Source organism: Phycodurus eques, chromosome 3 (genome assembly GCF_024500275.1).
Source record: "Phycodurus eques isolate BA_2022a chromosome 3, UOR_Pequ_1.1, whole genome shotgun sequence".
In the NCBI taxonomy this organism is placed as follows: Eukaryota; Metazoa; Chordata; class Actinopteri; order Syngnathiformes; family Syngnathidae; genus Phycodurus; species Phycodurus eques.
In genome coordinates, this window is record NC_084527.1 from 24,434,518 (window position 1) to 24,450,188 (window position 15,671).

Sequence of the window (15,671 nt, forward strand, 5' to 3'; positions counted from 1 at the left end):
TGTAATTTAGACCACTTTGTCCTGCTTTTGAAATCTGTTGCAATTATCCGACAGCTAAAGCCGACGAATATTTACCACCAAAACAAAATCTGAATATTAATGTTTATCTTCAACTAAAAAGTTTGGATTTGAGAAAATTCTATATAAAGTCCTTAATATCCTTCTTGATGATTATCCAATAATAACAACTAAATCATCTCAACAGTTTGACTTTCATTGATAAGAACATTAATTAACATTTAAGATAGTTTACCATTTGAACCGCTTTTATACGCACATCTTGGTGATGAAAAGCATCACTCGTGTCACTCCACTTTATCTCTATATACTGACACTGACAGCGATGCAACTGCTACTGACAACAGCATCATTATACAGAATTACATTTTTACAAGGGATGAAGTTAATTCAATAAGTCAACATTCTAGTGTGATAAGTAAAATAAAGATTTCTTCTTCATATCATTCATCATAACATTTAGGCATGGCCTACAGGAAAGTTGCTTATTTGTTGGCTATATCCATTGTTGTGTTGGTCATGCTCTAGAATAATATTTTTGTATGTTTAGTGAATAATGCTGAAGATAACAAATCTCCTTCCGATCGTTAAAGCTTAACGGCTTAGTTCCCAGTGACGAGGACTGCCTAAATTTGGCTAAAGGTTTAGCCACATAAACACGTGATGTTGTGGCTAACTACACACAAGTGTGGCTAGGAGGTTTTATACTGTTTAGCCACATTGGCTAAGAGGTTTCATGAACCAGGGCCAACTCTGAATATATATAGAGACAGTCTCAGCTCCTCAGTAAGCGGCAATAATAGTAGAGGTTCTTTGCAGAGGATAAAGAATATAGGCCTGTGAGTATTGTTATATTATCTGTCTACATGTGTTGCTCCTGCCTTGAGTAAAAATATCTGTTGCTTAAAGGGGACAACACTGTGCCGTCTATGGCGTTTCTCATTATGTGTTAGCTTTAAGCAGGCGGACTAAAAGTTGTGTTTTTGTTTTTTTTAAATACACGTGTAATTCTCTTAGTTTGACACGTGAACTTCAACTGGGAGTGGGAATAAACAGCTTGAACTTCTTTTTTTTGAAGAAGTGATCACTATCCACCAAACTGCTGCTTCTTGTGAAGTGAGTTGAGTTTACCGCCACCATCCAGCGCTCATATCTAAAATTTTTGCTCGCAAGTCAAAAGGAATGTATCCTGAAAAACTCATAATTCGGCTCAGTCATATCTCAAACCTCCACTTACCATAATTCTACTGTATGGGTAGTATAAATACACTTTTATATGGGGGGGCTATGTTTACTTGTTTCAAGAAATCTTCAGAGTAAAATTTACCTTTTCTACAGGAAGATAATTTTGCTTAAGTAACAGAGTCCTAATTTCCTTACTTTGCCGCGTATTTTTCAAACCTAGTTTTTGCGGGGTATATGCGCTTGAAAACAGAGGATTAGTATGATCATTGTACCTCGAACAGTTGACTAGTCCAATTACTATTTTCTGCAGTATGCACAGTGGGAGCAGGTTTTTAATTTTCATTAGGGAGAAGGTTGCTGCTGACCACAGTTATCAATAATCGTTAACTGTAAAGAAATGAAGCATTATATGGATTTCAACAACAAGATGATGTATTCTACAAACACTTACACAAACACCACTCGACGAGTGTTTGGAAATTCAGCCCCAGAAAACCGTTTCACTGAGCAACATGAAATTTAGGAGAAATGTCCACTATGAACGGACAGACAAGCTGTCTCAAGAAGCTATGCTTGAAAAGACATAGGAACTCTGCTATTTTTGTTTGAAGCGGCCATTTTAGGCTCATTTTCAGGGTGTTTGTAGGTAGCCCCTCCCCAAAGAGTCCCTCCATGGGCAAATTCTAGAAGAAGTGGAATGCTGGTGTACTTGTAATTGCCAATAAAGTGCAAGATGACACAGGAGTCATTGATTGCATGTTTTTCCCCTCCATTTTCTTCACATCCTCTCCTCAGCTCGTCACCTGTTGCCAAAAGCGCTAATGCGCCATGACCCGAGCCACATTGTGATGCCACACCTTCCCCTTCCCCTTACTTCCAATTACTGCAGACAACGTTAAGGGCGGTAATTGAGCCAGGGAGGACCGAAGCATGTCACGGTTTGACCATTTTCCAGGCTGTAATGTGGAGTTTGCCCAAGCTAAAAATAAAACTGAATATTGGACTTGTGACTGGAGGCGGCGACGTCTGAGCTCGGCGTCTCACTTCAGAACCCGTCGTCTCGCTTCCCACTCGGTCAAACTCGTTCAGCTCACGCTCGACCGGGCCTCTGCGTCAGAGAGACGATTCCCTCTGTATTTTCCTCCTGGAGCGGCTTTATCTCCAAAGCGCCCTGTCAAAATCCACTTGTGGCGCAGCTCGCTCTCAGAATACAAAACAGCAGGGAGAAGCCACTGCAGATCCATTGAGCCAGGATGAGCTCAAAAGACAAAATCTACCATCTTATGTTACTTAGATGAGATTCTTTGGTGCAAAATACTAGGTAGGGCTAAAGCAAAACTGATTTCTGCCAATAACACACCCTAACTACCACCTTAAATTTCATATTTGTCTTAAACGCTGACAACATAATTATGCATTTTTTCCCCCCACAATTTAAATCAGTTCCCAGGTGTTTTAAAAACAAACCTATTGTTTTTCTTGTTGAAATTAGCCTGTTTTTAGTGGCCGCCCATGTGTCATGCGACTAACTGATACCTCACCCTGTATATAGTAAATGCCAGCTACTGATGGGGGAAAGGGACTGAGCCATGCTGTAAACAGCGAAACAATGTGAGCAATTGACAACCCAACCAAAATTGTTTAGAATTGCCTACGACTTACGACCAACTTTTTTGTGAGTGGGGGACATTTTTTTAATTACAAGTGAGCTTCAAATACGCTGCTGTTGAGTGAAGTGGGAAACAAATTGAGCAATTAAGATACTGTAATGCCCTTGCATGTAGGCAAGGAGAGTCATAGTTGCCGATGCATTTTCAGCCATTTAGGGAACCTGACAAGCAACCAAACACACAAATACAAAATGAAAACACTAGCAAACAGCTATAGTATGCCAAAAGTCACGTCCAGAAGTTCACACAAAGACTCACCGGCCATGTTTTTCATGTCACTCACTCGGCCACGCCCCCTCAATTTATCGACTGCCATTGAGGTCTACATTCGTCTACTCGAACGCAACTTTTTTTGGCACCAACTATATATTCGGCAAGTACATATTACAACGAGTAGGCTGGGAAAAGGGTCTCGCCCGACTTGTCCGTGAAATTTTGATTTATGAAGCACTGTAATGACTAGTAGATCGAATTCTGTCAGTACAATTAAGTACCAAATCTTGGCAAATTCATCGGTACCATATTTTGGGACCTAAGCGCGCCCAATGTGACTGTGCGGACAGCCACAGTGGAAGAGTTGGCTGATTTCCATGGCTCACTTGAACACATCAGTTCTGCGCAAGAGTGTAATGATGTCACTCATGCCTGACTTCACTCACGTTCACAACAAACCAGCGTGCATCGGACATATGGTGGAAAAGTAACAGAAACAGACATCACAATCCATATAGAGCAGATTAATATTCCACATGATGGGAGATTGCAGAAGCAGAGGAGAGGAATGTGGCCGGCACAGGTACGCAGCCAGGAGAGCAGGCAGACTGGTCCAAGCGGCAGTGCTTCGTGGGGCACACCAGAAGGCTGGCCGATACAGCCACACAGCCCAGAGGGGAGCCACACAAGTCCCACAACGGTGATTGGCACCGGCACCGACGATGTTAGCTTTTGGCTAATGACTGACGAAACAGTAGCAGCGGACCGCTAATAGCTGTTTAACCACAGTTTCGGGGTTGCAAAGTGTGACATCGAGCAAGCCGAGTCTAACGAATTAGTTTAAAGTCCGGCATTCATATGAGACAATCTTTAGTGAATCGATAAAACTCGGTACAAAATAGCGAAAACAGCTGAGGAGGCCGTACATATGTTGTAATACTATTACTGTTTATCTTTCTTCCTTGTGCGGTTCATTGCAAAGAAATTTGCTTTGGACTTTGTATTTTATCGTACTTTATTTATTATTTGTCTTATACTTTATTATTTGGAAAATTTAGGAATAAACCTTGATTGTCACTCACGATATATACCTTTATTTTCACTCCATCCTCTTTTGCTCATTTGTTTTAGACTTGAGGTGTTGTTTTGTTATTTTTGTCAAAATTTATATATTGAAAAGTAAATGTTAAACCGAAAAATTTGGAGATTTTATTATCGGACAAATTATTTATCACCACATAAACACACAAAAGTACTGAAAATTGGTACCGTTGAGTACCAGTATCGATTCCTAGGTACCAGGAATTGGTACAGTACCGGGTCAAATGTAAAAGGGATCCGAAAATATGATGCAGTTCATGGATGAATGACGAACGCCATGTAAAAAAAAAAAAAAAAAAAAAAAAAAAAAAACACTGATATTCAACTTGAGCCCTGCAGTGAGCCAGCGGGTTTCTTATTTTGCCATCAAAAGCCCTTTCTCAATCTTATTTTTGTTGCCTTATAGTTTGAGGTGTCAAAAAAATCCAAAAAATATCTGTGTCAAAGTCACTGTTCTGCTTCACCTATCTTTTCACAAGAAGCTTGTTTTCTCCACTTGTTGGTCAGAAAGCGGAAAGTGGAAACCAATACTTTATACTGCTGATTACGTAAGAACGGAAAAAGCTCAAACAACAACAACAATTCTGGTGAAAGAAGAGAGTCTACTCTTTGTTTTGGTAGGTTCAGTGTTTATATTGTCAGACCATAATATTCTGTGGCTCTTGAAATATCAGTCAAAATGCTCTAAAATGGACAGCAAGATTGGAAGCTCTGCTTTGAAAACAGCTGCCAGTCAATGAGTTGACAAAGCCAGAACCTTTCCAAATAACATCAATTTTTGGTTCTGTGGCGGTCCTCACCCTTCTGTTGCGGCATCATACAAAAAAGCTCCAAAAAATGCTTAACAAACCTACCTGCTGGTGCGACAGCGTGTGCATTTTGCTCGACGTGGCTTTTTACAACCTCCTGTGAGTTATGCGCCATTTTGTGCTCCGACAGGAACCCGATTTAAGGGGCCTGTCGTGCCACGAAGATAAAACTCCTTCAAGGAGTCTCGGAACACACTTGACACCGTCTCCGGGCTTGCATAATGATGAGCGAGCGCCAGCCAAGGCTAGCAAATCAAATGAGGTTCACTCTAGCGCATGCCCAAACAAGAATCTGTCTATAGAAAACTTATTAAACGACTCTAATCAAAGCTGATTGCTGCTTAAACCAAAACAGAGTGTAGAGCCCACACTTTTCGCTGAATGCTGACTGTGGGCAGCACACAGTTTACGTGGCTTTTTTCCTGATCCGCACTGCAGCTTCTCTCGGGCTATTAGATTGGCAAGGAGGTGGAGGGGTTAGGGGGGCTAGCGAGGGGAAAGCCTCTTGGGGGTCCTTACCAACCCGGAAGGTAGAACTCCTCTCCGGACCATGTCCAACTGTCAAAAAGGCTCTCTTTCTGTCAACTTCAGCGAGACAGGCTCACTCAAGCCCAACGTCTCTGATTCTGATCGCCTGAAGGCTCTCTTGTGAAGGGATTTCTGCAAACTTTTCTTGTACATTGGCAATTTTCGGGATTTGAAGATCAATCGATTACCATACCAGAGCTCGCCAAAGTTGGCGGGTTGTGACTGAACCAATGAGACGAAGGTGAGACGATGTGAAGATTGCCAAGAGCTGACGATGTAAAGTTTAGTTAACAGGAGTCTTTTAATCATTTATTGAGCGTGGGTAGTATACCGCAATTTAAAAAAAAAAAAAAAATCATGGTTTCAAAATGGCTAAAAATTTCCATCAGTGGTATGAGACGTTGTTTTTTTTTTTCGTAAGTCGTCAGTCCAGGCAAAGTCGTTTTTTTTTTTACTGAAAATGCATGTGAATTTTGCTGTTGCTTTTAACCTTGGCCACTCATACCATTTTCACAACAAAGTCAGTTCCTTTTTGGTTTTATGTCTACAATTTTCGAAAATTATTTTTCACTAAGATACAATCCGGTGAAAAGGTTGCCCATATTTGGAGGTGGTTGAAGTAGCATGGATGTTTTTCCCACGTGTCAGTGTATTGCTTTCATAGATATATACAATAGGTAGATTCAACACGGCCCTTTGAGCTGCAAGCTAATGGCGAAGCTAAGCTAGTAAAGGCAAAGTTCTCCCTGTGCCTGCATGGGTTTTCTCCCACATCCCAAAAACATGCATGCTAGGTTAATTGACGACTCTAAATTGCCCGTAGGTGTGAATGTGACTGTGAATGGTTGTTTGTTTGTATGTGCCCTGCGATTGGCTGGCAACCAGGTTCAGGGTGTACCCTGCCTCCTGTCCGATGTTAGATGGAATAGGCTCCAGCACGCCCGCGACCCTAGTGAGGAGAAGCGGCTCAGAAAATGGATGGATGGATGGAAAGACCTGAAAATGTCTGCCCACCAACGTTCACCATCCAACCTGACAGAACTGGAGAGGATCTGCAAGGAGGAATGGCAGATGATCTCCAAATCCAGGTGTGAAAAACATCATTCCCAAAAAGACTCATGACTGTATTAGCTCAAAAGGGTGCTTCTACTAAATACTGAGCAAAGGGTCTGAATACTTATGGCTGTGTGATATTTCAGTTTTTCTTTTTTAATAAATATTTTTCAACAATTCCATTTTTTTTCTGTCAATACAGGGTGCTATGTGCACAGTAATGAGGGGGAAAATGAACTGCATGATTTGAGCAAATGGCTGCAATATAAAAAGAGTGAAAAATTTAAGGGGGTCGGAATACCTTCCGTACCCCCTGTACATACATCCAATTCACAAGCACTTGGTTTTAGGTAAATAAAAAAAACATGGCTTTTATGCACTTGCTGGCATCCCCAAAATAATTGGCGCGATAGATAGACTGCTCATATGCAACTTGTTTCCCCTCACACGGGGAGTTTAAATAACTCAATCGTAAGCACTCAAGTTCTCTAAATGCCAACTATCCAGGGTTAGTTTGCCTCTTCCACTGACACTTCAAATTCCATCACTTCAAGCTTCATTTTGCACTTACGGTGCTCTCCCAATTTTCCTATGATGAAAACCATTAGAGCTACCTAAAGTACAAAACCCTTTTTTAAATACTACGGTCCCTACCACTTTTACACCAGTTGCCAACTGCACTGTAATCTGTTAGTCAACACGATCTTATTAAATCAGGCCATCAGAGAGTAAAGGTCCAAAGCGACCCTGACCTTAGCATGTACGGCGTAGGAGGCCAACAGCACAGAAGCTTCTGGAGGACAGTGGATCTCCTCCTCCAGGATCTTCATCTTCACCTGTGGAGTGATTTAAAAACAAATCAGGACTGACAACCCATTGCAGGGGTGTCCAAAAATGTTTCCACTGAGGGCCACATAGAGAAAACTGGTAGAAAGAGAGGGCCAACTTCACCTTGTGTTTAGGAAACGTGTTAAAACCAATTCAATATGTTGTAAGTCAACATATGCTAAGCAGTTAAAATATTAAAAGAACAGTTAAAATCAGCTTGGTTTTATCGATGACAAAGCAAAAAAGGTATTAGTATTCAGGGCCCCTAACTTACCATTTCAGGGGCCCAAGCAGAAAATTTAGGGGTGCACACTAAATTACTTGCAAAGCAAATATTCCTCTCATTTTGACTGTATTACTGATAATACGCAGCCAACTCATCCCAAAAACTGAATTTCCTGCCTTTTTTCATCACAAACGTTTTGTCACAAAACGAGTCACACTCGTTATCAGGATTTGTCTCTTCTGTAGAGGTGCAACAATTAATCGACAACTAATCGATCATCAAATTAACAACAACTATTTTGAAAATTGCTTGATCGTTTAGAGATTTTGTTTAACTTAAAATTGTCCAAATCCTCGGAATTTCAGCCTCTGATGAAAATTACAGGCTTCTCTCATCTTTTTAAGTGGGAGAACTTGCACAATTGGTGGCTGACTAAATACTTTTTTGCCCCGCTGTACACCGTATGATCCCTAACTTTTGAGTGTGTATAGCTTTAAACAGTAGGGCCTGGCCTGGTGAGTGACGTGGGTGTCAGCGAATAAAAAAAAGACTTGGCTGACTTTCTGATGTGGGCCCAGTTTAATTTCATTATTAGAATACATGGTGGGCCAATAAAAAAAATTTGCAGTGGGCCACAAATAGTCCCAGATTGGACTTTGGGCACCGGTGCACTATTTGGTATGCATGATGCCATCTTCCTTTCCCCACACAAACTGGAATAATAATATTCGAACAGAACAATTCAAAAAATTGTGTTACGTTCTGTAATTTCCCAATTAGTGGTGGTGAGCCTGAGGAACTATCCACATAAATATTAATGGCGTGAATGTTTTATTTAAGATGGAAATCAGAGAAATACATACAGGGAATGATGACATCTCCTTCATATGAATACATCCATCCATTTTCCATACCGCTTATCCTCACATGGGTCGCGGGTGTGCTGGAGCCTATCCCAGCTGACTATGGTCGAGAGGCAGGGTACACTCTGAAGTGGTCGTCAGCCGATCGCAGGGCACATATAAACAAACAACCATTGACAAATACATTCGCACCTATGGGCAATTTAGAGTCTGCAATTAACCCACCATGCGTGTTTTTGGGATGTGGGACGAAACCGGAGTACCCGTAGAAAACCCTCGCAGGCACGGGGAGAACATTCAAACTCCACACAAGCGAGGCCCGATTTGAACACGAGCCCTCAGAACTTTAAGGGAGATGTGCTAACCAGAAGAAGAAGAAGAAGAAGAGAGAGAGAGAGAGAGAGAGAGAGAGAGAGAGAGAGAGAGAGAGAGACAGAGCAATGGATGGAGTGAGCGAGAGCGTGCGTTTTGTGATTCGTTCCGGTTGACGTATGACGCTTGTGGCTAAAAGCTAATCCTGCTGTCACGCCTGATGTTGGTGTGGCAGGAATTAACAGCGTAAAACGGAGCCCTCGCTCATCCTCTTTTCTTTTCTTCCGTCTTGAATAAATAAATGAAGTGTTGCCGACGGGCGGCTGAAAACCTATACAGGTGTCCCTCTCTACTCGAACTAATCAGGCTCAGTGGGCAGGACGGGGCGCGGGACTCCCATGGAGAATATGTTATTAACGGAACCAATAACACAGCCCGTAAAGCCCAATTGGTCAGTGATGAATTAAAGGGGCAGACAGGGAGGGCAAACGGTGACATTACACCAGAGAGGCTGCTGCAGCTTCTGGTGATCCACTTCATACGTTGACTCGCACATGGACACGCACGTCGAGGCGGGAAACATGTTGAAAAGTACGGCGGGCGGGGGGAGAAGTCAGGCTGAAGCTTGCCACCCTGCGGGCCAAAGAAGCACTTGTTAGCGATAATAATAATAAATGGGTCATTTCCAGACCATTTGATCAATTACGGTAAAGACATGGCCCACTAAATTTCCTTTTGAAAATCCATTAATTTGACTGATATGAGTGTTAAAATTATTGGCAGTTGTTAATCCATCAAATGCTCATTGTGTCCATCTATCAATCCAATTTCCGTATCGCTTATCCTCACTAGAGTCGCGGGTGTGGTGGAGCCTATCCCAGCTGACTGAAATGGTCAAACAACCATTCGCACTCACATTCACACCTCCGGACAATTTAGTCTTCAATTAACCTACCATACACGTTTTTGGGATGTAGGAGGAAACCGGAGTAACCGGAGAAAACCCACGCAGGCACGGAGAGAATATGCAAACTCCACACAGTGGAGGCCGGATTTGAACCCAGGAGCTCAGAACTGTGAGGCAGATGTGCTAATAAGTGTCGCCTAATTGTTTCTAAGGGAGAAATAAAGTATTCTAGAGTCATTATTTTTTTTTACTTTTAATGCCAAAAAGGCTTTACTGTTATGTGTCCAAAATAAAGTTTCATGACTTGCAACATATCTTCTGAAGATGCAAGTTAAATATTTAGATATAAGGGATTTTTCTTGATTTTTCTTTTCCTTTCCTTTTTCAAATTCATCATAGGCTATGTTCACACTACAGGTCAATTCAGATTTTCTTTGCCCAATGTCACAAGTATCAGATTTTTTTAATGTCAGTGTGAACAGCACAATTCAGATTTTTTTCATATCCGACCCAGGCCCACTTCTGGACATAAATCGGATAAGTATCCGACGTCAGTGCAGTATGGACGCTCACGGGGCAAGCATCCGGACCCATACGTCATCACGTGGAGACAAACGTCACAATGGTTCGACAAAACAGACACACCACAAAGTTTTGAGTATAATTTATGCACTTGTATCTGCAGAGTTTAAAGGGCAACACGTAAATTGTGCAACTCACATGATTTTTATCAAGCTGTTTATGTCTTTGCCATTATGCACTTTTGCCTTTACCATTATAAAAAGAAGTGTATTTCGGGGTCTTTGTTCACGAGTGAGGGAAGAATGGAGCGGGAAAGCAACAGGCGGATCGGTGCAGCGTCTGCAGTAATGCGGACTCTGTATATCAGTCAGTCGTGGTGAAGAAAGAGCTGAGCCGAAAGGCGAAGCTCGCAATTTACCGGTCGATCTATGTTCCTACTCTCACTTAAAAAGAACAAGATCCCGGATTCAAGCGGCCGGAATGAGTTTCCTCTGCTCGGGCTCTTCCTGAGAGATACGGTGAGAAGCTCGGTCAATTATGTCTTCAATATGTCTTCTTTATTTTAATCAAATATTATTCAAAAGCAAAAACACATATTACTACTACTACTTTTTTCACACATGGCATAAGGTTTGTATTTGCGTTTGTGCGTGTTTTTGATCCTATTTGTGTGTGCGTGTAGTTTTGTGTTATTTGACTTTGTGTTCATTGAGGTTATTTGCATGCATGTGTGTGTTTGTGTGTGAGAGGAAGACAGGGAAGGAGAGCGAGGGAGAGAGTGCACAGGAGCGAGTATGTGCGTGTCTGCAAGCATGTGTGAGAGGTTCATTCAGTAGAACACAATTAAGAGTAACAACTTGTCATGACTGACATTTAACATCCAACTGTTTTTCACTTAAATGTAGCCTGTAACACAAGGTATTTCAGTTATGTGGTGTCTCAGTCTGAACACTCTGTGGGCACTATGTAAAAGGAGAAAACAATGGATAATAAATGAAGAACAACATAGAATCTTGTGGATATACAAGAAGATGGATGCCATGTTACCTGTTGCTGGTTGAGTGCCACATTCTGTTGTGAATATTTTTGTTCTTCTGCTCGTAAAAATAAAAACTCTCAGTAAACCAGTGTATGTGAGTATGAACCAGACCTGCAGAAAAAAGAGATGCTGCGTGATGTCCTGCACCAGCTCCTCTTCAACGTTCTCCGGGTAGAACTTGGCCAGGAAGTGGAGGGTGATGGGCTCCTCCTTGGGGACCTCCTGATCCAGCACCTGACACACACAAGAGGGTTGTCAGCATCGCAGCGCCAATGAGGTGTCACAAAATTTTCAAAGTTGGGAAAAACTTCGGAAAAAAGTTGGGAAAAACTTGTGGGAATTAAGATATCCTTTATTGATCTACAGAGGGGAAATACAGTTGTTACAATACAAAATAAATAACATAAATAATGTAAAATATGTATTATTAATCCATCCATCCATTTTCTGAGCCGCTTCTCCTCACTAGGGTCGCGGGCGTGCTGGAGCCTATCCCAGCTGTCATCGGGCAGGAGGCGGGGTACACCCTGAACTGGTTGCCAGCCAATCGCAGGGCACATACAAACAAACAACCATTTGCACTCACAGTCTCCAATTAATGCATGTTTTTGGGATGTGGGAGGAAACCGGAGTGCCCGGAGAAAACCCACGCAGGCACGGAGAGAACATGCAAACTCCACACAGGCGGGACCGGGGATTGAACCCGGGTCCTCAGAACTGTGAGGCTGACGCTCTAACCAGTCGTCCACCATGCCGCCTGTATTATTAATATGTATTATATAAACAAACATATCTTACATTTAAATTAGACTTTACACCGATCTGACCGGTTTGGTCGGTATCGGCCGATAATTGGCATTTTATGCTGATCGGCTTTCATGACATAATTCGCAGACCCGATCAATGACGTCATCGATCGGCTCCACAAAAGACATTTACTCCGAGTCGCCGTCGCGTATTAATTCAAAAACTAGTGTATTTTTAGCCTTGTTCAGTGTCTTGTGTTGTAGTACCGTAACAATCTGAGGACCAATAAAAAAAAAATGTCAATCATAGTCGACAAAAAAACGTCGTCGGTGTGGGACTAATTTGCGGCGTCTCAGACAAACAACACGTAAGTTATTTGCAGTCTGTGCACAACTGTAGTACGACGTCACCTAAAGCTTCAACACAACAAATTTGATCGGGCACCTGAAGAATGTACACAAGGAGGCCGCGTTCAAGCAACGCAGCGTGGGGGGGTGGGGTGAAGGAAAAGCCAAACGGACGCATACAACGGACAACACCCGTCCATATAGCTGGGACAGTGAAAACGTTAAGACTAAGCATGACATAAACAGTATTTGTTAAAGTAATTTAATTGCCAACTAATTTAATTACAGTAAGTTAGCACTCATTATTTCTGTTATGTTGATGTTGTAATGTTGATTTGATCTAAATTTATGTCAGTGGCCAATCCTTGAATGCCCCCCAGAGGTCATTGATGTTTTAACTTTTGTCTAAAATGCTAGAGAATACTTTAATGATACCCAGTATATAGTACACAAGTATATACAATAAATGAACAAGTCATGTAAATAGACACATTGCTCCAGCTTTTGATCGGATTGGTGATCGGTTCTCGTTTTTTTAAAACTTGCTGATTGGTGATCGGCCCCAAAAATCCTGATCGCATAAAGCCTAATTTAAATATTCATGGGATAAATGTGATAAAATGGTAATTTGCCATTTTTTTTCTAGTTACGAGCAGACAGACAGATAGAATTCACTTACTAAGTATGAAGTATTACCTTGGCACCATCATGTGGTATCTTAGTGCCAAGGGACTATGTTGAAGTGAGTTGGAGTTTCACATGGACAAAAGTAATGCTTTGCCACCATCTTGTGGCATCTATAGACAATTACAGTATAAATCTTTTTAGTGGTAGTTTGGAATTATTTGCAGATTTTCACTATTCGCGGCAGGGTTCAGTGTCTAACTACCCCCCACCCCCACCCCCCACGAATATTTCTAAAATTCCCTGTTAGATTCCGATGGAAAATGACCATAAACTTTTAAGAAATGTACTAGAAATGTTGCAGCCCTTTCCAACCAGAGTGCTGAGCTTGAAAATCCTATTGCGTGTTTTGATGGGATTTGTTTTGATTGTGTTTTGCTCAGCACGCCGGTACCGGCCGGCCGAGCGTCTCACCTTCTTGTCCATCTTGAGCCAAGCGACCGTGTCCTTGACGTGGTACCTGAGGCCGAAGAACCAGGTCTCCCTCAGGCCCAGAGTTCTGCACACCAGCTCGAACAGATCCTTCCCCTTCCACTTCATCTGAATCACACGCAATAAACAGTACCAAATCGCTCCTGAGTGTCACTCAGGATTTAGCATTAATACTTTTGTAAAGGCTGATTTAGTCAAGCAGCTTTCAGCCATCTTTGAAGTGACAGCTCATCAACTCATAATGATAGTATATATGCGCAGCCAACTTCCGCAATCGGCAAAACAAGTGAAAGCACTTCCATCCGGCACGGGTAAATGATTCTGCCCTATGGAAGGAGTCAGGGACAAAGCACCTGTAGGAACTTTAAACATCCACAATGTCTTTTGTTATTACATAAATGTCTTCAAGAGCAACCAAAGATGACGATATCCCATGTTATGCTTCATTCATTTTTACATATATCATATCATATTTGTATCAATAAATGATACACAGTGGGTACATATGTGTAACTTTTGTCTGAAGACACCAGCCATAGAGACATTTTTTTTTAGCAAGCTCGGCTCCAAACAATCATGCCATCAACCCAGTTATGCTCGTTAGCGTCGCAGGCAGAACAATTTCATGCTCTTCCAATAGAGGGCAGAGGTACAATTGAGCTGACCAAAGTGACATTTTCCATTCCATATTTCCAGTTTGGTGATGTATGTAAAATGTATGCCTTAGTACAACAAAACCAATTAAGACTATTTTATACATTTTTGTCATCCATCCATCAATTTTCTTCCGCTTATCCGAGGTTGGGTCACGGGGGTTGTAGCTTTAGCAGGGAGGCCCAGACTTCCCTCTCCCCAGCCACTTCCTCCAGGTCTTCCTGGGGGATCCCGAGGCCAGCCGAGAGACATTGTCTCTCCAGCGTGTCCTGGGTCGTCCCCAAGGGTCTCCTCCCGGTGGGACGTGCCCGGAACACCTCATCAAGGGAGCTGTCTAAGAGGCATCCTAAACAGATGCCCAAGCAACCTCATCTGGCTCTTCTCAATGTGGAGGAGTAGTGGCTCTACTTTGAGCCCCTCCCAGATGACCGAGCTTCTCACCCTAATCCATTATTGTATTTAATTATATTATTAGATTCATTCTATCAAAAATAAATGTGTGAAAATGTCAAATTAATTATGTTTTTAATGTTCTTTTATTATTATATTATATTGCATATTATATAAATATTTACATATCATATTTATTGCATGTAAAAAAAATTATATTATGGAAATAAACATTAAAACGTCAAATTAGTTTATCTGACAGACATATTTTTAATAGCATTTACTGTATTTTATTTAGTATGTATTAAAGATAAATGCAGCACTATGGGGGGCAGAAGCCAGTGCAAACTGTCGGCAGGTCCCAAGCCGGGATAAATGCAGAGGGTTGCGTCAGGAAGGGCACCCGGCTTAAAACTTTGCCAAACAAATATGAGCGTTCATCCAAAGAATTCCATACGGGATCAGTTGTGGCCCGGGTTAACAACGTCCACCACCGGCGCCGTCAACCTGCAGGGCACCGGTGGAAATTCAGCTACTGTGGGTCAAAGTCGAAGAAGAAGAAGAGGTGGAAAGCGGGTTCTTCGGCATAAAGAGAAGAGGAAAGCACAGATCCTAGAACTGAATGTGGGACTTTGAATGTTGAGACTATGACAGGAAAATCTCGGGAGTTGGTTGACATGATGATGAGGAGAAAGGTTGATATTTTGTGTGTCCAGGAGACCAGGTGGAAAGGCAGTAAGGCTAGAAGTTTAGGGGCAGGGTTTAAATTATTTTACCATGGTGTAGATGGAAGAGAAATGGATTTGGGGTTATTTTAAAAGAATAGTTGGCTAAGAATGTCTTGGAGGTGAAAAGAGTATCAGATCGAGTGATGAGGCTGAAACTTGAACTTGAGGGTGTTATGAATAATGTGATTAGTGGCTATGACAAACAGGTAGGATGTGACCTAGAAGTGAAAGAGAAATTCTGGAAGGACCTAGACGAAGTAGTTCTGAGCATCCCAGAAAGAGAGAGAGAATCGTGATTGGTGCAGATTGTAATGGAAATGTTGGTGAAGGAAATAGGGGTGATGAAGAAGGGATGGGTAAGTATGGCATCCAGGAAAGGAACTTGGAGGGACAGATGGTTGTAGACTTGGCAAAA

The 15,671-nt window shown here is 41.9% G+C and overlaps 1 protein-coding gene across 4 annotated transcripts in view; it reads right to left on the reverse strand.

The window, feature by feature from the left end:
* The window catches only part of nf2a (NF2, moesin-ezrin-radixin like (MERLIN) tumor suppressor a), a 56,796-nt gene that overhangs the window by 37,678 nt on the left and 3,447 nt on the right, over positions 1 to 15,671 (reverse strand). For 3 of the 4 annotated variants that reach the window (XM_061672759.1, XM_061672757.1, XM_061672756.1), the window contains exons 2-4: positions 13,467 to 13,592; positions 11,386 to 11,508; positions 7,330 to 7,413 (exon numbers count right to left, since the gene is read on the reverse strand). In XM_061672759.1, coding sequence (XP_061528743.1) covers positions 7,330 to 7,413; positions 11,386 to 11,508; positions 13,467 to 13,592 — 333 coding nt within the window. The remainder of the gene's footprint in view (positions 1 to 7,329; positions 7,414 to 11,385; positions 11,509 to 13,466; positions 13,593 to 15,671) is intronic. The other variant, XM_061672758.1, reaches the window with a different exon arrangement.